General features: G+C 40.4%; 1 protein-coding gene across 37 annotated transcripts in view; it reads right to left on the bottom strand.

Moving 5' to 3' along the window:
- Window positions 1-24,980, bottom strand: part of DLG2 (discs large MAGUK scaffold protein 2) — a 2,369,976-nt gene that overhangs the window by 711,391 nt on the left and 1,633,605 nt on the right. For all 37 annotated transcript variants that reach the window (XM_042238120.2, XM_060403917.1, XM_060403919.1 and 34 more), the window contains one exon: window positions 20,756-20,880. In XM_042238120.2, the coding sequence (XP_042094054.1) occupies window positions 20,756-20,880 (125 nt within the window). The remainder of the gene's footprint in view (window positions 1-20,755; window positions 20,881-24,980) is intronic.

The following is a 24,980-nucleotide window of genomic DNA, read 5'->3' as shown; positions in this document are numbered from 1 at the left end:
ATAGAGTTCTACCTTTATGTATTTTATGTTAGAACATCTTATAAGGATCACTGTAACATAATTATTTGAAACATAAATGCATAGGAAATATAAATCCTATATATATGTAAATTTTTTTCTGTTATATAAGACATCAACATTAAAGAGCAATCTTGCCTGGAGAATCCCAGGGACAGGGGAGCCTGGTGGGCTGCTCTCTATGGGGTTGCACAGAGTTGGACACGACTGACGTGACTTAGCAGCAGCAGCAGCATTCTGGAGTTATCATTATGATTATTAATACTACACGTTGATCAAAATAACCACTTAGGTTATTCTGAATGAATTTCAATGTATGAACCTAAAACAATGAAAATGTAACTGTATTGTGGATTTGTGTCTTAATGGGATGAGTAGAACTTTTTAAAATTAGCTCCTATTTCCGTTAATGAATATGAATTTAAGGTAGAATGAGACAAGATTCAGAACTCATATTTTTCAGTTCTACAAATGAAAAACCGAAGATAACTTTGTTCACATTAATGAGTGCATGGGAATGGAAGAGACTTTTGAATTCCCTCCAAGTTATATGCCCCCAATTCTGTGATCTGTCATGACAATAATCGTGATTATTTATCAGATGACAATTGCTTTTCAATTCTGTTAAGGCAAAGAATGAGAAAAAAACTTGGCTTTTAAAAAGATCAACCACTCAATCACTGGAGACACTGACTCTCTCATTCTAGGCAACAATATCTCAGATCCTTATTTACACGTAGTCATAAAATTGTACTGTTAAATAAGTAGAAAAATTGTCCTGAATAGTAAATAATAGTATGTGGCAAACAGAGACACAGTAGGATATTGGATGGGTAGGTCATATAGCTTTCATTTTAAAAATGGGAGAAGAGCAATCTTAAATGGTAAAATGAGAAAAAAAGAACCAGTATGAAGCTGCAGGTCACTTTTCGGGCTGGTCAAATAAAAGATCTGGAGATTGAGTCACATAAATCTATCTAGGTACTCCTAGGGGTATGCATTACTCAGTTTAAAAATCTTTGGTCTAATTTACACCAAGGAGTTTAGAATAATTCAGGATAGTACTAGGTCCTTTTCTCTTATTATTCTATATGCTCTTCAAAGCAATCTCTTCATTTCTTTGTCTTTAAACATTCACAATATGTCCCTAGCCAGATCTCTTAGAGTCCCTAAATCTGTATATTCAATTGCCTACTTGATATTGCCTCTTGAATTCCTCACAGGTATCTTAAACATTGTCTGAAATGGAACTTACTCCCAAATGCGTCTCCACTAATCTTTGCCGATTGTTCTGCTCTGTAGTTCAAAGTCATGTGTGTACGCTCAGTTGTGTCCGACTCTTTGTGACCCTCTGGACTGTAGCCTGCCAGTCTCCTCCATCCATAGGATTTCCCAGGCAAGAATATTGGAGTGGGTTGCCATTTCCTCCTCCCGGGGATCTTTCTGACCCAGGGATCCAACCCGCGCCTCCTGCGTCTCCTGCATTGCAGGTAGATTTACTTGCTGAGCCGTCAGGGAAGCCCAGCTCAAAGCCATCCTTTGATAATTCCACTAGATGGTGAACTCCATGGAATCAATGATATTGTATAAGCTCTAAGTAAGTTCCCTACATACAAACAAGTTCTATTCTGAGAGGGCATTCTTAAGTCCAATACATTAAGTCCAACAGAGTTAGCCTTGGGACCTAACTTACACAATCGGCTATATAGTATTGTACTGTAATAGGTTTATAATACTTTTCACCCAAATGATGCATTTAAAAAAACCCACAAAAAATAAAGAAAACATTTTTAGCCTTATAGTATAGTCACTTTCATGCATTGGAGAAGGAAATGGCAACCCACTCCAGTGTTCTTGCCTGGAGAATCCCAGGGATTGGGGAGCCTGGTGGGCTGCCATCTATGCAGTCGCACAGAGTTGGACATGACTGAAGCGACTTAGCAGCAGCAGCAGCAGAGTCCTTGAAAATTACAGTAGTACAGTACAGCAGCTGGCATACAAGGGCTGTTGTTTTTCAGTCACTAAGTCGTGTCCGACTCTTTGTGACCCCATAGACTGGAGCACACCTGGCTCCTCTGTCCATGGGGGTCTCCAGGCAAGAGTTCTGGAGTGTGCCATTTCATTCTCCAATAGAGGGGCTGGTACTGAGTCAACGGGCGAGAAGAGTTACTGATTGTTGAAGGAGGAGGGAGAGGAGGTGAGAGGGCTGAAGGATGCTCGCCTGGGAGACACAGTAAAGCGAAGTGAATGAAGTGAAAGCCGCTCAGTCGTGTCTGACTCTTTGAGACCCCAAGGACTGTAGCCTGCCAAGCTCCTCTGTCCATGGAATTCTCCAGGCCAGAATCCTGGAGTGGGTAGCTGTTCCCTTCTCCAAGGATCTTCCCAACCCAGGAGTTGAACCCAGGTCTCTCGCATTGCAGGCAGATTCTTTACCAGCTGAGCCACCAGGCAAGAGGAGACAGAGGGTGAGCTTCAATTTCTCTCATGCCTGATGTTAATGGCACAGGTTCTGGCTCCTTGTTGGGACCAGATGCACATTTGCATCTTTGAAAGTTTGCAACTTGAAGGTTTGTGTGTAGGGGACTTACTGTACCTGATATGGGGTCCAGGGTAGAGAAAGCCCTGATGCTTTATTTGAAGGAATGCTACTTCTCTTCACACGCCACTTCAAGGAATCATTAAGCCTTATCAAGTTTACCCCTTAAGTATATTTCAAAATGTATCCACTTCTCTCAGTCTTTTTGTGCATCTTAAACCAAGCTGCTGTCATTTATCACCTGAATTACTGCAATAGCTTAAGCTGCTCTCCCCGCATGGATTCTTGTCAGCCAAGCCAGACTCCCACAACCATCAGAGTGATCTTTATAGATAACAATTTAGTTCAGCCATTTTCTCATTGAAAATCCAAAGTTTCACGCTGCTCTTAGAAGGATAAAGAAGAAACTACCCACTGTGACGCTGACGGCTCTGCCTGATTTCTCACATCCCCCTCTCCCTTCTCATTCCAGCCCTGTCATCCCTCTCTCACCAGCTCTAGTCCTGGGGACCTCGCGTCCTTATTTCTCCTCAGACCTTTACACGTGTATTCTTTGCCTGAAGATTCCTCCAGCCCTTTATCCCTGGCTAATGCTAACTCGTTATATCTCACTTAAATATCTTCTCCCCACAAGACTTCCCTTGGGTCCCCCAGGTGAGGTCAGGTCATGCTATTGCAGCTTTTCACAGCTTCTGTACTTTTCTTTCATTCAGCTCTAAATTTATGTTTATTGCTACCTGGACTGAACCTTGACCAGGGCACACATGTGTTTGTTTGCTTGTCCTCAGCTCTATTCCCAGCTCCAAGGGTCTGATCCATAACAGAACGCTCAGTAAACACTTACAGAAATAATGGGAGAATAATGGAAGACTCAGCGTCAGTTTAATAAATACTCGCTTTCCTTCTTGGGTGTTACTTCACTTACTTCCGCAACTTCAGTGACTTGCCACAGACGTAGGTCTGAAAGTCACCTCAGCCCATTTGAGCTATTTTCCCCCACTCCACTGAAAATGCTGAAACTCCTCTCACTCCCCACACGCATACAAAAGTGGCTCTGCCCTTTCTGGTTTCTAATTCAGATTTGCATGTTTAATGTCCCGGTCTGAATGTCAGAGGAGAAATGCAGGGCGGATGAGTTAAAACTCCATGCTTCTAAAGCAGGGGGCATGGGTTTTCTATTTTTTTGGTTGTACTGGGTGGCACATGGCATCTTAATTCCCCAACCAGGGATCGAACCCATGGCCCCTTACATGAGAAGCATGGAGTTTTAACCACTGGACCACCAGGGAAGTCCTGGGATAATGAATATCAGAGAATTTATTCATGTTTTAATATAGACATGAACAAAGAAAGTAGCTACTGATCCATTCTTTAATTCATTGTTTTCTGAAAGGAAGCATTACTTTATTTCTCCTTAATGGTCTGTTTTTCTCTTTGGTAATTTACTACAAAATTAGACTGGTGATAGTTAAAGGAGTTAATGGAGGGTAGGAGTAGTAGGGAAATAAGACAAACATTTTAATGAGCAGCAGTATAAGGTAGATTTAAATTATGGTCCTGATGTTTGTATTCTAAATACCAGGGAAACATGCATAACAATTAATAGAAATGATCTGGGTTGAATTCAGATAACACCTGGGTCCTTACAGCCCAATTCTAGGTAACCTGCCTGAGGCTGAGTTGTAAATTACTGATCCAGAATGTGAACACCTCTCTGGATGCCTGGTTAAAAACTGTTGTTAATTCAGCCCACTGTAATGTAAAAGAATCTAGAATTTATTGATCTATAATTCAATTGGTTGATCTATAATTAAAAAAAAATTAAAGTATGCAGAAAGCACTGGAGCTCATTTTCAAGTATTTTAAAGCAAGAAATGTATGACAATTAATCTGGGTCTACGTTAACCTTGCTTCCTCTGCAAGTCACTTCAGTTATGTCTGACTCTGCCAGGATCCTCTGTCCATGGGATTCTCCAGGCAAGAACACTAGAGTGGGTTACCATGCCCTCCTCCGGGGGATCTTCCTGATCCAGGGATTGAATCTGTGTCTCCTGCATTGGCAGACAGGCTCTTTACCACTAGCACCCCTAATAGCTATCAAATTTTTAGATCTTTTATACAAAGATATTCAATGCAATGTAATAAACTTGAATATCCAAAGTAGAGTCAAAGTTAAAAAATGTTACAAAATTATGCACCTATTTAAACTGTTTACAAAGTACATATTTAATGTAAGAAAATGCCTACACTGTAATACTAAATGAAAAAGGAAGGATGAAAAGTTCAACTATGTAAAAACATGCACTGACTATGAAGAAACATAATAAATAGATCTTTTTATTGATAAGATTGTGAGCAATCCTAATTTATTTTATATATGTCTGTATTTCCCATATTTCCTGCAATGAACTGCATTACTTTCTAATCAGAGAACTACATTATCTTCAAACCAATATTATTTAGTCTTTACAATCTTTCCATATAAAGGTGCCTAGACCTCCAGTTATTGCCAATCAGTCATTTCCTAAAAAGCCAAAATAATTTGGAGGTCACTTAGGTATGTTTGTGTTCTTAACACTCTGACATGGGATGCTGGCAAGGATCTGTGTTTATAGATTCTTAAATACATGTTCAATTATTCATCTTCAGTGAATTGCAGTCATGTGCTATGGTGGGAAGAACATGGATTTTTGAAAAAAAGAGACTAGATTAGAATTTTGGCTCACCACTTATAACTTAACCTCTTTGAGTCTCCATAAGCTCATGGAAGTAAGTTTAACAGATGGTAGCTCATATTAGTTCTAAGTCAGGGACAATATTTAGAGTAAGGGACAGGGCAAATAACGGGCAGGGATGTCACAGGAAATATAATAAAGAATAAATAAAAATGAGATTTCAGACACACAGAATGGTGGCATATTAAGGGGGCATAGAGATTCCCATGTTCCCTCTGCAGATAAAGTGGTCAAGAAAACAACAAAGTGATCTAAAGCAAATAAAGGAGTTATCGCTAAGACAAAGGAAGACTTGTTCTCTATAAACTGGGATGAAGGCAACAAAACTTAACGTGAGAAATCCTAAAAGCCAAGAACGCTACCAATAACATACATGTCCTATTCATTTTATTTTTACTAGGCCCTAAAGCTCAATGAATATAATTTCCCTTATTGTATCTGCCAATTAACCTTTTAGGGATTGATGTTCTCTAATGATCACTTCATAGGGACCTACAGAGCAAGAGGAGGCAACCAGCTAAAGTTTACTTTCCCTTCCCCACAAAGAAATCTTCTGGGATTCTCTGACTGCAGCTCACTGTAGTGGTTCTGTGGACCTCTTTCTCAAATTCAGGTTCCTAAGGGCTGATGGTGTAGGCCGAGGCTCAACAGTGGTCAAAGAACAGGTATTCGCAGAGGCTGTGGATGAAGCTCAGAGGTGCAGCTGTACTGTGACAGGCAAGCTCGCAGGGGGCCCTCATGGAGCAGGAAGGAAGTTGGAAGGGAAGGGGAAGAGTCTGGGAGCTGGAGACTGGGGGCTGCTTTCCCTGTGCTGAAGTTTCTGGTGCAGGTCTCTAGAAATTTTAAGTTCTTTTTGTTTTTATTTTCTGGTAGTTTGTTCATTTATCACTTGTCTTTTGCTGCACTGGGTCTTCACTGCTGCGCACAGGCCTTCTCCAGCTGTCCTGAGCAGGGGCTCCTCTTCACCGTGGTGCACGGGCTGCTCCTGACAGCAGCTTTCCCTGCTGTGGGGCACAGGCTCTAGGCTCGCTGGCTCCAGTAGCTGCAGGATGCAGGCTCAGCAGCTGCGGCTGGTGGGCTCGGGAGCTGGGCCCCACGCACTTTCACTTGCTCCAAGGCGTGTGGGATCTGCTGGGAGTAGGAATGAAACCTGTGTCCCCTGCATTTCTGGCCCATGCAGCCCCAGAATCCCCTTTTGGGGGGGCTTCCCTGACAGCTCAGTTGGTAAAGAATCCGCCTGCAGTGCAGGAGACCCCGGTTCGATTCCTAGGTCAGGAAGATCCGCTAGAGAAGGGATAGGCTACCCACTCCAGCATTCTCGGGCTTCCCTGGTGGCTCACTCGGTCAAGAATCCGCCTGCAATACGGGAGACCTGGGTTCCATCCCTGGGTTGGGAAGATCCCCTGGAGAAGGGAAAGGCTACCCACACCAGTATTCTGACCTGGAGAGTTCCATGGACTGTATAGAGTGTCGCAAAGAGTCGGACATGACTAAGCGACTTTAACTTTAACCCCAGCAATGGCAAGTGGATTCTTATCCACTGTATCACCAGGGAAGTCCAGTAATTCTAAATTTTAACCTGGTTTTCCAGCTCAGCTTCATTTAGGAAACTAAAGTACAATGTACAGAGGTGGGTGGGAAGGGGATATGGGAGAGTGGAGGGACAGCATGCAGGCAAAGATCACCTGGTTTGAACTGGGCAGTGTGAAGAGAAACCTTATCTGGAATATGGGAGGTGATATGTAAGTCTCCATTTTGCTGTTGCCATAGCTATTGTATAGAAATTGAAAAAAATAGTAACTAGATCTGATATATATATAAAATTATATATATATCAGATCTAGTTACTATATACATATAAATATATATACATATATAGTACATATATATTTACATATATAAAATACATGTATGATTTTGGCATCTGCTAAGCCAATTTGCAATGATTTCATGCTTGCCCAAAGCTAACCACATTATTGGGCATTTCTAAATAATGACATAATTTATTAGCTGTTTAGAAAAGCCATTCCTGGAAATAACTAGAGTTATCACTGAATTAGAAACCAGGAGAAAATTTGAGTGTCTTCCCCTCCTTCCTGGGCCTTCCCTTATCGCTCAGTCGGTAAAGAATCTGCCTGCAGTGCAGGAGACCCAGATTCAGTTCCTGGGTCGGGAGTATACCCTGGAGAAGAAAATGGCTACCCACTCCAGCATTCTTGCCTGGAGAATCCCCATGGACAGAGGAGCCTGGTGGGCTACAGTCCACGGCATCGCAAGAGTGGGATACGCCTTAGCAATTAAACCACCACCACCATTCTCCCTCCCAGAAACCATTTTGCTTTTGGTAAAGATCCCAAGGAGTTATTTGCAAAAATCAAATTAAATATAGTTTTAGAATATTAGAATAACAATATTCCTTCTGGGAGACTGTTACAATAAATAATAATAAATGACATCAGCATTTAAGTCATGATCAGTTCTTTGCTACAGAAATGTAATGAAGATCATATCTTCTCACAGTTACAGATTTAATCAAAACAAAGGATTGATCTCCTGGCCATGGTAATAGAATTCTGAATGTCTCAGATTGTCAACAAAAGTCAAATAAATAAACAGAATTTGATTTTTAAACTGAAAATTCCCAAAGATCCTCTACCATACTTATTTCATGGAGAAAGATGCTAAGGTTAAGAAGGCTGTGGAACCCTCTCAAGGTCTCAGAGCTAGTTAATAGCAGAGATGCCCAGGTCTCTCTCTAACCATCACCAAAGCCGTGCATCTTGTTAGCTTTCAGTCTGAACTGGAAGTTTGGGCCTAGACCTACAAACAAGGTCAGAAATTGCTCCCTCTACACAAAGCACGGACTAGAATTAAATCAAAATGTTTACAGCCTCATGGAATCAGCCTTAGGGGATATGAACCACCACATCTATGTTTCAATAACCTTATTGTTCTCTTTTGAAAAACCCATATATTCTTTTCTTCCTTAATTGTATTTGGATAACTGAACTTGAAAAACTCAGTCTGAATTAATCCTCCTAAATTTTAATGCACTTCACTAATACGCCTTTGGCTTTTGAAAATAAAGACTTTACACATAAGACCATTTTTGTAAATTATGGATACTTTAGCAGTTAGGACACAAGGTCAAATATCTGCTGGTTTATCTAGGAAATGGGAACAGCATTTGATATTTGCCTGCTTTAAAGATTCATTAGGCCATATAGGCATGGAGTCCAAATCACAAGTATTCTCTACTTGGCAAACAGATTCAAGAACTTTTCTAAATGATGGAACTTCAGATGAAATAAATCTATAACTTAACAGCAATACAAAGAAGTCAAGGGCTTTTGGAAACTAGAAATAAATTCTCAGATTTATAAATAAGGATGACTATTTTATGCCAGCAAATTGGATATTTTTATAACAGACTTGTTGAGATATAATTCACATACTTTAAAATTTGCCCTCTTAAAGTATACAAGTCAGTGATCTTTTTTAGTATGTTCACAGACTGTGCAATCCTTAGCTTGAGGGAATTTTATAACACTTTCATTGTGTCTAAAAGAAATCCATATTCATTACCAGTCCCTGACAACCATTAACCTACTTTTATCTATATGGGTTTCCCTAATCTGGTCATTTCATTGAAATAAAATTATACAATATGTAGCCTTTTGTATCTGGCTTCTTTGATTTAGGATATTGTTTCAGGGTTTACTGATGTAGCATGCATTAGAACTTCATCTGTTTCCATGGTTGAATAATATTCCACTGTAAGAATATAGCATATTTTATGTGTTGATGGACATCAGGATTATGCTGAAAGTCTTTTTATGTGTTATCGGTCATTTTAAATCTTCTGTCAAAGAATACTTATTCAAATCTGTGGTAGGCGGAATAATGGTCTTTCAAAAAGTACAAGTCCTCATTTCTGACCTGTGAATATATTATAGCACAGGCCAAAGAGACTTTATGTGCGTGCATGCTAATTTGCTTCAGTCGTGTTCGACTCTGTGACCCCGTGGACTGTAGTCTGCCAGGCTCCTCTGTCCGTGGAACTTTCCAGGCAAGACTACTGGAGTGGGCTGCCATTGCCTCCTCCAGGGGATTTTCCCAACTTAGGGGTCAAACCCGGGTCTCTTTTGGCTAATGCATTGGCAGGCAAGTTCTTTACCATCAGCTCCACCTTACAGATACAGTTAAAATCAGAATTGTGAGATAGGGAAATTATCCTATATTATCTAGGCAAGTTAAAAGTAGTCACAGGAATCCTTAATGAAAGACACAAGAGAGTCATAGTCAGAGAAGAGATACGACAGAAGCAAAGGTTGGACTGATGATCTTTGAAGATGGAGGAAACAGTTATGAGCCAAGAAATTCCAGTGGCCCTAAGAAGGCAGGAAAAGGAAAGGAGATGGTTTGTTCCAGAGCTCCTCTGGAGCTGCCCTGTCAACAGCATGGGTTCACTTCAGTGAGTCTGATTTTGGATTTCTGACCTCCAGAACTATACGATGATAAATTTGTGCTGTTTTAAGCCACCATGGTTTTGATGGCAGCAGTAGGAAATTACTCCAAATCCTTCGCCAATTTTCTGACTAGGTTACTTGTTCTGTTGTTGAGCTATAAAAGTTCTTTATATAGTCTGGATACAAGTCCACTATCTGCTATATTATTGCAAATATTTTTTCCCATTCTGTTCACAGTTCAGTTGCTTAGTCGTGTTCAACTCTTTGCAACCCCATGGACTGCAGCACACCAGGCCTCCCTGTCCATCACCAACTCCCGGAGGTTACCCAAACTCACATCCATTGAACTGGTGATGCCATCCAACCATCTCATCCTCTGTAGTCCCCTTCTCCTCCCACCTTCAATCTTTTCCAGCATCAAGGTCTTTTCAAATGATTCAGTTCTTTGCATCAGGTGGCCAAATAATTGGAATTTCAGCTTCAGCTTCAGTCCTTCCAATGAATATTCAGGACTGATCTCCTTTAGGATGGACTGGTTGGAGCTCCTTGCGGTCCAAGGGACCCTCAAGAGTCTTCTCCAACACCACGGTTTAGAAGCATCAATTCTTCAGTGCTCAGCTTTCTTTATAGTCCCACTCTCCATACATGACTAGATGTACCTTTGTTGGTAAAGTAATGTCTCTGCTTTTTAATATGCTGTCTAGTTTGGTCATAACTTTTCTTCCAAGGGGCAAGTGTCTTTTAATTTCACGGCTGCAGTCACCATCATGTGAAATGCCAGGCTGGATGAATCACAAGCTGGAACCAAGATTGCCAGGTGAAATATCAACAACCTTAGATATGCAGATGATACCACTCCAATGGCAGAAAGTGAAGAGGAACTAAAGAAATTCTTGAGGAGGGTAAAAGAGGAGAGTGAAAAAGCTGGCTTGAAACTCAACATTCAAAAAACTAAGATCATGGTATCTAGTCCCATCTGACTCAGGCAATCAAACAGGGGTCTCCTGCTTTGCAGGTGGATTCTTTACCAACTGAACTATCAGGGAAGCCCCATCACTGCATGGCAAATAGAAGGGGAAACAGTGGAAGCATTGACAGATATATTTTCTAGGAATCCAAAATCACTGCTGATTGTGACTGCAGCCATGGGAAAGATTGAAGGCAAAAGAAAAAGAGGGCGGCAGATGAGAGAGTTAAATGGCATTACCAACTCAGTGGACATGAAGCTGGACAAACTCCAGGAGATAGTGAAGGACAGGAGAGCCTGGCATGCTGCAGTCCTTGGGGTCTCATAGTCAGACACAACCTAGAGACTGAACAACGACAACAGCTCTAAACTGTTGAGGACTTGTCATTACCAGGTACTACAGAACTACCTGCTAATTGATTTTTTCTTGTCTAAGCATGTTATCAACATAGTTAGGGCTGCTAATATTGATAGAGGGCTTCCCTGGTGCTCAGATGGGAAGAATCCACCTGCAATACGGGAGACCTGGGTTCAATCCCTGGGTTGGGAAGATCCCCTGGAGGAGGGCATGGCAACCCACTCCAGGATTCTTGTCTGGAGAATCCCTATGGATGGAGGAGCCTGGTGGGCTACAGTCCAGGAGACTGCAGAGAGTCAGACATGACTGAGTGACTAAGCCTACACACACAATATTGACAGAGGAAATCAAAGGACAGGGGACTATGCTCTCTTACTCCTTTCCCTTCTGTGGGCAGAGATGGAAGGATAAGGAGTCTAATCAGATCCAACTGTAATTTGCCCTGGATAATGAAATCACCCTTCTCATGAGGATGATCTCATTAAGGGCAACAGTAGGGCTAATGTACCACTTTTGCCTCAAAACAATAATGAAAAAGAAGTCCAGGTGGCTTTGAAAACACTGAGAGTCTCTGTCTTTGAATGGACAATTTAGCATTAGGCATTATCACAATTATTTGGGGCGAGTATTACCCCTTTGATGGAAGTTGACATGTTGGACTTGGTAACTCAAGGGTTTTGTTTGCCATTGTCCAAACTAATGCAAGTTCAATGTGAAGAGGTTCTCTGTGGATTTCGCAATCTCTTCTATTGTTTCATGTACTAGTGATTTATTATTTCCTTAAACAGTCTGAAAGTGGGTCTTGGGAGTAAGTTTCAGACTGTGACGCTTGAAAATCACTCCCTGTGCTCTGTTTAGCGCTTCTCACTGGCACAGAAAAACGTTTAAATTTAGGTTTGTGCTCTCCATTCCCAAGTTATGTGATGTTTTCATCTTTGATGATCACTAATGTTTCTTCTTTTTCCTTTTCCTTTATCTCTCCCTTTTCTTCCCCTTTGCCTCTCTTTTCCACTTCATGTAATTATTTAAAAATTACGAGTTAATGAGTATAATGAAAAGACAAAACAATGAATTGACAAATGTCAACCGAAGGACAATGCAGTTTAGAACACAGGGGTTGTGTTCTCTTTGCTTTCATGAGGACAAAGCCAACCCTACCTGTAAACAGACACAGAAGGAACAAATGAAGCAATGAACTTAAGGAAAAAAATTTTTTTTCTCCATCTTGTCTGGGAGTAGAAATGATTATGCTGGGGGCTAAGAGGTTAACTTGTGTCACTCGTCAGGAAATTGACAAGCAGCCATCTCTTCTGCCTGCTACTGCACGCTGCTTTTGTGCTGTGAATGGCTTTCATAAATGCACTGCTGTGCAGAATGTCATTTCTGCATCATCAAACAGAGACTGTCGTGTGATAGCTCTTCCCCAGATGTCAGATCAATATTGGCCCTCTGCAATCCTGGGACTTGAAGCCACGCAGAAGGCACTTATATGATTCAAATACAAAAGTTGAAACAAAAATCATCCTTCAAAGCATGGAAATATATATATTTTGTTCTGGAAGAAAACCTAATGTTCTTACATTAAAGATAAGCAATGTTATTAAATTTTAATAACGACTTCTAGAAGAAAAAATATAAATGACTGTTACATTTTTTTAAAGTTCAATTTTTCTGTTAATCAAATAAATTCAAAGCAAAGCAAGGAAAGGTACCAGTGTTTGCCTTGGCCAATAGCCCCAAATCATATACTTTCAAGCGCATGAAATGCTAATGATATATTGTAAAACAGGCGCTCTCTAAGACTGTTGGTGGAACTAGAATCTTTCTGGAAGGAAATTTAGTAATATGTGTCAAAATTCTTTGAAATGTGCATACCTTTTGATGCAGAAATTCTACTGCTAGAAATATATCCTAAAGAATTTATGAAAGACAGAGTCAGTAATGTCTTCCAAAAGATAGCCAGTTTTTTAAAATGCTAAGAAACTGAAAATAACCTAAAACTCCTAACAATGTATATAGTAAACATATTATTAAACAGAAATTAAAATATATGTAAAGGTTTTTTTCTTAAAATGATATAGGGAAAAGTTTATGAAATAAAGTTATGCAAAGTTAAACAAATGCTAAATATTATATATAGTGTGATCTAAACTAAAGACAAATAGAATAGCAAAAATACCAGAAATAAGTGTAGAAAAATATTAATACTTTTGTATCAACAAAGATGTTGATATTATTTAGTGTAAAAATGAAAATGTTGTGTTTTGTGTAGCTTTCGTCTACCCTTCTGCATTGTATACATATCCCAAAAGGACAATTATCATATTCATAAAAATATGTACACAATACATTATATTTAAAAAGAGGCTGCACAGGGAAAAAATCACTATCCAAAGAAATTCCTTTAAACCATCACATGATGTCTTGCTGGCCTTTTAACTTAGCCCTTATCTCACATTTTCGTTAGAGCTTCTGACTCTCCCTCTCTCCCAACCCAGGTTCAAATCTCCAGCCATCAGCTGTAACAAGATATCTCAGCTAACCTCTGTCTCTGCTGTCCCTCTCCTTGAGGGACCATTTCTTCCCCATTTCTGACCTTGATCCACTCCCTTGTTTCTGAATGCTTTTCACATTTTGCCTCCACGTGTGTGAGTCTGGCCAGGAAGCTTGATCAGTATTTTTGAAGATCAGAGTGTGGTAGTGCTGGCAGAGACAATCCTGTCTACAGCACAATATCAGGGTCCAGAATGCCGTAGAGTTCATACTAACTTTTTATTACTTCATGAGAGGTTATCACAACATCTTCAGTTTAAAGCGCTATGCACTTATTATCTCCGAGTTTTAGTGGATTAGAAATCTGGACACAGTTTATGGACTCTTCTATTCTGGGTACCACAGGCTATAATCAAGGTGTCAGCTAAACTGTACTCTTTCAGAAGTTTGGGGTTCTCTTCCAAGCTCAAGGGGTTATTAGCAGAAATCAGCTGTTTGACTGACATGGAGGTTTGCCTCATCCAGATCAACGGGATCTGTACTTTCCTTCTTCTTTTTTTTTTTTTTAATGAAGTATAGTTGATTTACAATGTTGTAAATCTATACTTTTACAGTACTCCTTGGATTAGATCAGGCTTACAAGGGATGAAGTGAAGAAGTGAAGTCACTCAGTCATGTCCGCCTCTTTGGGACCCCATGAACTGTAGCCTGTCAGGCTCCTCTGTCCATGGGATTCTCCAGGCAAGATTACTGGATTGGGCTGCCATTTCTTTCTCCTTACAAGGGATAATCTCCTTTTTAAGTAGTTCAAGGTCAACTGATTAGGCACCTTAATTACACCTATGAAATCTCTTCTGTCACAAAAAGAAACATTATCATAGGAGTGACATACTAGCATACTCACATATCCTCCCGTATTCAGGGGATGGGGCCTCTGAAGGTCATTTTAGAACTCTGTTCTCCGTAAGTGTCCCTTCCGGCCTGTCACAGCCTTGTGGCTTAAGTTCAATTTTCTGTGAAATGACCACTTCTGTGGATTGAGGGGTGTTGGGAGCCTTTGAATTTTACACAACTTCTTCACACTCCCTATTTTATTTAATCTTTACTGCAGCTTCCTGAAACATATGTTCCTACCTCCAATTTACCAGTGAGGGACCTGGAGCACAGAGCTTAAAAAGAGGTCCAAGGTCACTTAGCTAGAAAGCAGAACTTGAAGCCCAGATCTGCTATACCAAATAGCATGTTCTTTCTCCTACATCTCTCCTCTGAGGCAACCACTGAGACTTGAGTTCAGTTTGGAATCTGATCTAACTAAGGAGAAAGTCACCTCTCACTTCACATGCCTCTTAAACCTGCACACTCATTTTACATTGGGTGTGACTGAGGACGCACAGGAAGGCTTTTCATAACGAACTCAGAATTCCCAGAATAATGTAGATGTTAGTGCATCATTCCTCCTTATAGAGTTACCACAGGTTTAGCAACTTGAAACATGACTATTTATTAGCTCACTGTTTGTGTAAGTCAGAAGTCTGGCCTAGCAGGGCTGGAATCTCTGCTCAGGTTCCTCCAAGGCTGAAATCCTGGTGTCAACCGAGCTACATTCTCATCTGGAGTTCAGGGTCTTCTTCCAACTCATGTGGTTGTGGTCAGACTTGATTGCTTGTAGTTATGGGATGGAGGTCCCTGCTTCCTTGCTGGCTATCAGCTGGGGCCTCTCTCTGCTCCTAGGGGCCATCCTCATCCTTTTTCATACGGCCTCCTCCATCTTCAAACCAGGAACGATGTTGAGTACTTCACTGATTCTGAATCTCTTCGACTTTCCATTCTGCTACCAGCCAGAGAAAGCTCTCCACTGTTAAGGCTCACGTGATTAGATCAGGCTAACCTGTATACTCTCCCTATCCTGCGTCAACTATGCCATACAATGTAACCCAATCACAGGAGTGACAGCTCATCACAGTCACAGGTTGTATGAATTAGTGTGTAGAATCCTGAGGAGCGGCATTTTGAGAATGCTGCTTAGCACCGTGTGTCTTTGAAATAGCATTTCTCCCACCCTGCAGGATAACTTAGAACATAAATACATGGACATTCGACCCAGGCTGCCTAGAGTTCAAATTATGGCTCCAACATGTACTAGCAGTACAACCTTCTTAAGGTACTTAACCGCTTTTATCAGTTTCTTGATTTTCTTACCTAAAAAGTGGGAGTAATAATATTACTGTCATCAAGTTATGCCCCTTAAATGAGCTAATGTGCCAGAAAAGTTGTTGGCACATTGAGGTATTGTGTTGTCCTTGCTATTATGATTACTGACCTAATTATTATTCACTAGTATAGAGCCCAGATTACTACTCTCCTTGGAGCAGACGCATCACCTCACTTTTCTAGGCTTCAGCTTCTCTTTCAAGTATTATTTAATTGTCAAAATAAAATTTATAATGAGAAGTACACATTAGAAAACTTTTGTGAGTCTAACTCATAGGATAGACCAAACAATTTGTCAGGTTGAAAAACAAAACAGAACTATGTTTAGTTTGTGAGCTTAGTTTTTCAGTAAGGGAAACAGCAGATTCAACTGATTGTATTATAAACTTGAGAAAAGAAACATAGACACTCTTTAAGTACCATAGCTAATGGGTTTTAATTCAATGTTATCATCAAGAGAAAAGGGGATGTGAAAACATAGCAACAGGATGGCCATAGAGGATGAAAAGGGACTAAAAGAAAGTTGGAAAGGATGAGAGGAGAAGGAACAGAATACCACAGGGAAAAGAAGGAGGAATGGAAAAATGACAGAGGAAAGACTACTGAGAGGAGAGGGCTGGTAAGGAAAAGGGGCAAACGCTGCTGAAAGTTACTTGGTACAGCTAGGGACTTAGATTATCTTACTGACTCTTCAGAATAGGTATTATTGTAATCACTTTATAGATGAGAAAACAGCACCTAAAAGTTGAATTTTTCCAAAACCAAATATGTTTATATTCAGGTATTAGAACCAACATCTTTCCAGAGTTCATTGCTACCTTATGTGTTGCTACCTTGTTCAAAAAGACTAATGGTGAGATAGAAAGTACTCTTCACACATTGCTGGTCCAGCTTCGGAGTGTTCCTGCCACACTGAGAAAAGACTTCGTAGATGGGCTTGGGTTTTACTGACACTGAACACTACCTTAGAATGTTATTTTCTTGAGTCAAGACAGTTGGAGCCTAGTTAAAACTGACCCCTGAATGATTGATGCTTCAGGATAAATCACTTGTTTGAGCCTTAGTTTCCCCATCTGTAAAATGTAGGCTTTGAACCAGATAAAAAGGTGAATTCTGAAGTCATCCTTCATATCATAATGCCAGACTTTCAACTGTTATTCTTGAGCTCTCAGATGCCCCTAAACCATCCAAGTTCATGGCAGAAAGGAGTAAGATGGGAAACAGTCTCAGCGGTAGTAGCAAGGCTCTATCATGAACTGGAGGCCCACTCCAGAGCTGTCCTCACGCAGGTAACAAGGCTGTGATGTGGGTTGGAGAAACGGTCCTGCTAGGATCACTCTTCAGAGTTTTTCAGGTCATTCACTGCACAACCTCACCGGGCAATATTCACACACACAGTCACAGCCCACTGCTCAATGTTATGTGCTGGACTGGACAGGAGAGCAGTTTGGGGAGAGTGGATACGTGCGTATGTATGGCTGAGTCTCTTCGCAGTTCATCTGAAACTATCACAACATTGTTAATCGGCTATACCCCAATACAAAATGTTGTTTTGTGTGTTAAGAAATAAATAAAAATAAAATTAAAAAAATAAATGAAACCAAAAAATGGAACTTCTCCAGGGTCCAATATTAGCAAATACTATCCCCACTCCTTGATTGCAGGAAGCCAGGACAAAGACCCGTGAGTAGAGTTCATAATAAAAACAACTGTGGCTCAGTAGAAAAAGAGCAAACTTCGCAGAGTTCAGAATTTCCCATTAGCATGAGTAAAAGTTTATATTTGGGAATTTTTAGGCCAAGGTCCCATGAGGTAGGGGATTCTACCAGTGAACAAGAGTTTAGAGAGTATATATAAGTGACATATAGATGTTGGAATGTATTCAAAGATAGATGTGTCATCTTAAAAAATTTAAATCTTAATTTCCTAAGTCCATACTATGATGGCCATACTAACTATAACTACCTCACATGGCTGTTTTAAGTCTATAAAATATCGTGTGTGTGTGTCTACATCTCTATTTACATTCTTATCCGTCTGTCCTTCAGTCTGTGTATCCACCCATCCATCCACCCACCCACCCACCCATCTATCTAGCCTTCCTCCATGAGCACAGTGCTCCACACGTGATGAAAGCTCAATAAATGTTAGTGGCCATTATGATTATGTTCTCTACAACTACTGAATAATGCTTTCAACACAGCAGAACTTCCTTTTATCTCTGTAGGCATACGCAGAGTGGTGGCACTCTCAGAGATGCCATTTTTCATTCTTATCTGTAGAATAATCACATAAAGTCCATTTTATCTGATGCTTAGGGCGGCAATGTGGCGGAGGTGAAAGCTTCCCTACTTCTAGGTAAAGAATGGTATGGGGGTGGGAGGTGGGAGGGAGATTCAGAATTTGGGAGCTTGTATACACCCGTGGTGGATTCATGTCAATGTATGGCAAAACCAATACAGTATTGTAAAGTAAAATAGAGTAAAAATTAAAAAAAAAAAAAAGAATGGTATGAAACAATGATTATGGTCCACTTTTCTGAAGTTTCCTCTAACAACTTTATTTCTGAACTTTTAAAATGGAGCTTCTCCTAATATCATATGACATCCCTTATATGTAGGATCTAAAAAGAAATGATACAAATGAACTTAATTACAAAACAGAAAAAGACTCACAGATTTGAAAATGAACTTGTGGCTGCTGGGGGGGAAGGCACAGTTAGGGACTTTGGGAAGGTCATATACACACTGCTGTATTTAAAATGGTAACCAGCAAAGACCTATCGTATAGCACATGGAACTCTGCTGAATGTAACGTACCGGACTGGATGGGAGAGGGGTTTGGGGGAGAATGGACACATGTATATGTATGGCTAAGTCTCTTCACTGTTCACCTGAAACTGTCACAACATTGTTCATCGGCTGTACCCCAATACAAAATGTTTCTTGGTGCTAAAAAAATAAATAAAAATAAAATTAAAAAATAAATGAAACAAAAAATGGAGGTTCTCCAGGGTCCAATATTAGCAAATACTACCCCCACCATGACTCTTAGAATTACACATCTATTTCTAATCTCCCACTCTGCAGCATGGATGTCGTCCCCTCACCCAGAAATCAGTTTTGTCAATTCAGCCTGAAGGTTCTATCATCAAAAAGCATGTGAATCCTGTGGGAGCGCCACTCATTTCCTTTCTTGTTGATAGGAGATGCAGATGTACCTGAAAAAAGGTGTGATGTTCCTTGACAAACTGCAAAGATGCAGCTGTCAAAAATAATCACTGCATCAGAACAGCTGGAGACCAAAAAAGTGTTCTCGGCTGCTTTATAAAAATCAGCAAGCCGGCCTCTTTATGCTTCACAAAAAAGCACCCTGAGGAAGAGCAATGAAGCTTACATATCTGCCACTTAGGCCACAGTTTTCAGTGTGGTTCCATGCAGCCCAAGGGCTTCCCAGGGGGTGCTTGTGGTAAAGAACTTGCCTGCCAGTGCAGCAGACATAACAAACCAGGGTTCAATCCCTGGGTTGGGAAGATCCCCTGGAGGAGGGCATGGCAACCCACTCCAGTATTCTTGCCTGGAGAATCCCATGGGCAGAGGAGCCTGGCAGGCTATGGTTCATACGGTTGCAAAGAGTCGGACATGACGGAAGCAGCTTAACACATACACACATATGCAAGCTAAAACTATTCGTAACTGTCGGTCTTGGTCTGCACGACCCTCTCTCCCTACCTATTGATTTACCCTCCTCTCCCTTCTCATTTTACTCATTGATTCATGCAAAAATTCACTCATTCATTCAGAAAGTATTTATGAACTCATATCTATATATAACTGCTTGACCTAAGGAGATTTATAATCTAGTAGCTTCCCCAATGGTTAAACAGTAAAGAATCGAATCCGCCTGCAAAACAGAAGACGCAGGAGATGCGGGTACAATCCCTGGGTTGGGAAGATCCCCTGCAGTAGGAAATGGCAACCTACTTCAGCATTCTTGCCCGAAAAACCCCATGGACAGAGGAGCCTAGTGGTCCTCGTCCATGTGGTCGCAAAGGGTTGGATTTGACTCGGCACGCACATGCTAAAATAATGCTGGGGCATGTTTTCCTCAGGGGAAATCTCTCCTACTTGTTCAGTCTATAATTCTTTTAGCTGGCGTTTTGACTTCTGATGCAATTTTATATTATTGACTAAGAGCCCCATGTAGGTGACTCTCATTTTGACAAATAACCTTTAGATTTTATTTTTTTAATTTTTGGACCATGTGGCATCTAGGATCTTAGTTTCCCAACCAGGAATTGAACCTGAGCCCCTGCATTGGAAGCAGAGAGTCTTAACCACAGGACTTCCAGGGAAGTCCCAATCTTTAGTTCTTTGAAGAGAGGGGCCCTGGCTCCAGCCATTACTATTGTATCCTGAGCAGGCATAACCTCATCTGGTTGGAAGATCAGTGGTTTCCTTCCTTGCTGGTTTGTGAGGTTAGTAAAATCTTATTTTTATAAGACTCAGCCTGGAATCTTCTCATGGAATACCTTTTTAGACTCTTTCCATCCCACCTCCTACAGAAAATCCCAAATCCGTGAATACATACCAGGTGCATAAGATGGCATTTCTGTGTTAATACTACTTACAGTATAGCCTTTTCTACACATTTTACTATTTGCTCATCAGCTCATATTATTCTTCTTTCCTCCCAGACTGAAGACCCCATGGAACAAAAGATGACATTCATATTCCTTCCTCCCACTGCCTGGCCCAGTGCTGAATGCGGTAGCCATCAACAAACACAAATTAAATACTAGTTGAAATTCAACAAGAGATCCGGAAAGTCATTACAGAAAGCTTGCTTTGACAGTCTTTTCTTTCAAGTACAGAACTTTTGGAGCATTGTTATTCTCCAAAGCACAGGTATGTCTCACTGATGTGGCAGATTTATTTTCCAAATAATTCTAACATTTCAGATCATTACCTGAGTCTGCCATCCTCTGCTGCAGCACCTCCCGGTATAATCTTCGTAATAAATATGCCAGGGTCATCTCCAATGTGGGGATTATCTGTCCCTCCAGCAATACTGAATCCCAGGCCAGAATTTCCCTGTAGAAACAATAAGTAGACATTAAATGATGTGGCTGTCACCTAAACCTAGTTCCCCTTGTACTCTGCGTTATCATCTTACCACTCAAATGGAAATCAGGTGATAACAGCCTTGTATGCAAAGCCATAAACTGCACCATCAGCAGACATAGGAAGGTCAGGGAAAACACTCAGGTTTGTCCCTGCATTGCAAGAATTCAAGTGCTTCCTGCTTCTGCTTATTCAAAGGGCCTTGCATTTTTGCTTCTAAGAAACGCAGCCTTTATTAGAAACTAAAATGGTCATGATGAAATAAAAGTTGATACTGTGCAATATGAGAAAATGCAAAAGATAATCATGGTCCATTATAAAAATTATACATGCATACAAAAAAGAACAGATGGAAACAGGTTATGTGAAAAACCTTTGATTTGATGCAGTAGTGAAATTTGGGTGTTTCCATTCTGCTATTTCTGGTACTGTTGCTCTAATATTTTTTATCCATCAAATAAATGTATTTTCCTATTTGTTAACAGGAACTTTGACTTCAGAAGGCAATGGCCCCTTTTAGAGTCATAGCAAAAGTGAGACACTTTTCATTAATAAGTAGGTTTTAATTTGCTATAGATACAGACAAGGAACACATTATTGTTGCAGCATGTAAATTTGAACAGTTTATATTCTAATATAGCTTTTATGCTTACTCCTGTAGACGATAGTAATTGATAACCAATGTACAGATAGCCCTCTAAAATTTGCATGCAATATATAATTAAAAGTCTCCCTCAAATTTACAAACCATTGCACTTATTTCTTATTTTCTTTCTTTTTTTTTTTAATTTTCATATTCTCTTTTAATTTCCATCTCCATGGCTACATTTTTGTTTCCATATTATGTTCCTTTTTTTCCTATTCCCTTTATATTTTCAGTCATTTTTATACAATTAGAAAGTCTTTATAATTATCCATTTAAGTGACTAAATATTTCCCTAAGGTCATTTAACCAGTCCCTTCTCACTGGATATTTAATTTCTTTATATACTCTTACAACAAATACAGCTTACTAAATTTACGATTGTTTGATTAAGTTCTGCTCATGGGTGAAAAGAGATGAGGAATAAGAAATTAGTTGTTAATCCAGAAAAATTAGTAGGGCACTCAATTAGAGAAGTTCGGTGTTAAGATCAAGTATAACTTGACAGTTATACTACCAATGCAAATGTCAAGGTAAATCTTACCAATTTTTATTGACCAAACTAATAAAACTCTAAATTTTCAGAGGGTTGTTCTCACAATTATACACTAAAAGGCTGAAGTTAGTATTTCAACCGTGGCTACTAAAATCCCACGTCTTTGTACTTCTGACTTCTGACTTCTGTTCTTTTGAAAAACTTCAATGTTCCTTGGGTACTACCTGACTACTTAAGAGCAGTCACATAATGAATGTATTTGTTACTGTTGTTCAATCTCTAAGTCATGACTATTTGTGACCCCATGGATGGCAACATGCCAGGCTCCCTGTTCTTCACTATCTCCCAGAGTTTGCTCAACTTCATATCCATTGAACCAGTGATGCTATCTAATCATCTCATTCTCCATCGCCCTGATCTCCTCCTGCCCTCAATCTTTTCAGTATCAGAAGTGAAAGTATTAACTGCTCAGTTGTGTCCAACTCTTTGCAACCCCATGAACACCAGGCTCCTCTGTTCATGGAATTCTCCAGGCAAGAATACTGGAGTAGGTTGCCATTCCCTTCTCCAGGGGATCTTCCTGACCCAGGGATTGAAACCAGGTCTTCTATATTGCAGGCAGATACTTCAACATCTGAGCCACCAGGGAAGACCAGGGTCTTTACCAATGAGTCGGTTCTTCACATCAGGTGTCCAAAGTATTGGAACTTCAGCTTCAGCATCAGTCCTTCCAAAGAATATTTAGGCTTGATTTCCTTTAGGATTGACTGGTTTGATCTCCCTGCTGTCCAAAGAACTCTCAAGAGCCTTCTCCAGTACCACAATTTGAAAGAATTCTTCAGGGCTCAGTCTTATTTACGGTCCAACTCTCACATCTATACATGACTACTGGAAAAAAACATAGCTTTGGCCATATGGACCTTTGTTGGCAAAGTGATATCTCTGCTTTTTAATATGCTATCTAGGTTACTCCTAGAGATGCTATCTTGTCTTACTCCTTTCCTAATTTTGAACCAGTTCATTGTTCCATGTCTGGTTCTAACTGTTGCTTCTTGACCTGTATACAGGTTTATCAGGAGACAGGTAAGGTGGTCTGGTATTCCTATCTCTTTAAGAATTCTCCACAGTTTGCTGTGATCTACACAGTCAAAGACTTTCAAGTAGTCAATAAAGCAGATGCTTTTCTCGAATTCCCTTATTTTTTCTATGATCCAATGGATGTTGACAATTTGATCTCTGGTTCCTCTGCCTCAATGTATGTATTAAATATTTATTAAATATCAGCTTTGTGTTTGGCACTGGGCTAAGCCTTGGAGCTGCAGCCCTGAATCTATCAGTTTATGAGGCATATGAAGGACAAGTGCAGAGTGCTGGAGTGGCTAACAGATCCAAACACAAGGACTTTTCCTGAAGGTGAAGAGTGGTTAGCTTCTTTTAATGAGGGAAGGGTGGGAGTTGGAAAGGAGGACAGAGTGTCCCAAGCAGAGGGAAGAACATACGTAAAATCCCTGAAGTGACAAGGTGTATGCCAGGTCCAAGAAACAGACAAGAAGGCGACAATGATGACAGCAAGAAGGATAATTTATTTCCCTGGTGGCTCAGACGATAAAGCGTCTGCCAACAGTGTGGGAGACCAGGGTTCAATCCCTGGGTCAGGAAGATCTCCTGGATAAGGAAATGGCAACCAACTCCAGTATTCTTGCTTGGAAAATCCCATGGATGGAGGAGCCTATTAGGTTACAGTCCATGGGATCGCAAAGAGTCGGACACAACTGAGCAACTTCACTTCCACTTTCACCTCAACTACACTGTCAAGTCGATGGCCACCAATGAGGCAGTTTCTACAAGATCTTGGGTTTCAGAAGGAAAGGGCGTGAAGATAAGTTTCTTCAATGTAATTTGGGTCTAGCTCCAAAAACATCAACTAGAATATATTGGTCTTACTAGAGTTGGCACCTCAACAATACTGATTTCTTCATTAATGGGGTAAGGAAAGAGTCAAGCACAGACTGGAAGATGTTCTAAAGCTTTCTCCTGAAGATATCAAAATCTTGGGAGAGGGCGCTTAAGACTTTGTCATTCGAGAAAAATATTCACTCTACTTCCTCTATATTTTAGCCCCCAGGAACACTGAATTGCTCGCTTTTGCCTGCACAGTCCACTTGATAACTCATCTCTGGCCTTTGCTCATACTGCTTTCTCTACGAGAAATCTCCCACTCTCCCTGATGGTTCAGATGGCATTTGAGTTTGTAGATTTCTCAGCTTAGCTATGCTATGCACTGTGTTATTTTGAAGTTGTATATTTATCAGTCTCTCTTTCCTTCACACTGACCTTATAGAAGGCAGAAACTATACTATTCACCTTTGTTTCTTGGTGCCTTGGGTGGCACATTGTTCCTTATATATTTGATGAAATGAATGAACAAACAAACACATTTGCTGAGAATATTCTTCCAAAGGGAAGAGTCAGAAAAGACACAATACAAGTACACGATTAATATAGAAGTCACTTTGTTCTGTGTGGCTCCAAAATAAAAATGGAAAGGCCAGAAATTCAAATTGTGGCTTAGCTGAAGGATGAATGAGGAGACGAGAGCTGTTCAAATTGGGAATAGCCTGCTTTGCAAGGAAGGGAGGAGCGTTTACTCAGTGGGTAGCTGGCTAGACACTAGACATCATAAGAGACCCAGACATCTACTGAGAGGTTAGGCTGTATGACTTCAAAGGATTCTTCTGGATCACTGGCTGGACTTGCAGGAAAACTACTCTTGCCAACAGGAAAAAAAAAAAAAAAAAGAATGCCATAGCAACCTTTAGAGGAGGATGTAGGTCACTGCTACATTGTTTTATTGTATGGATTCACAGATCTTTGAAGTGATAGCTTTGATGACAACCTAGCAACACACAAACATTGCTTTTAGACTCTAAT

Source organism: Ovis aries, chromosome 21 (genome assembly GCF_016772045.2).
Source record: "Ovis aries strain OAR_USU_Benz2616 breed Rambouillet chromosome 21, ARS-UI_Ramb_v3.0, whole genome shotgun sequence".
Lineage (NCBI taxonomy): Eukaryota > Metazoa > Chordata > Mammalia > Artiodactyla > Bovidae > Ovis > Ovis aries.
The sequence above is the reverse complement of the archived record's forward strand: the minus strand, read 5'-3'. Positions and strand labels throughout refer to the sequence as shown.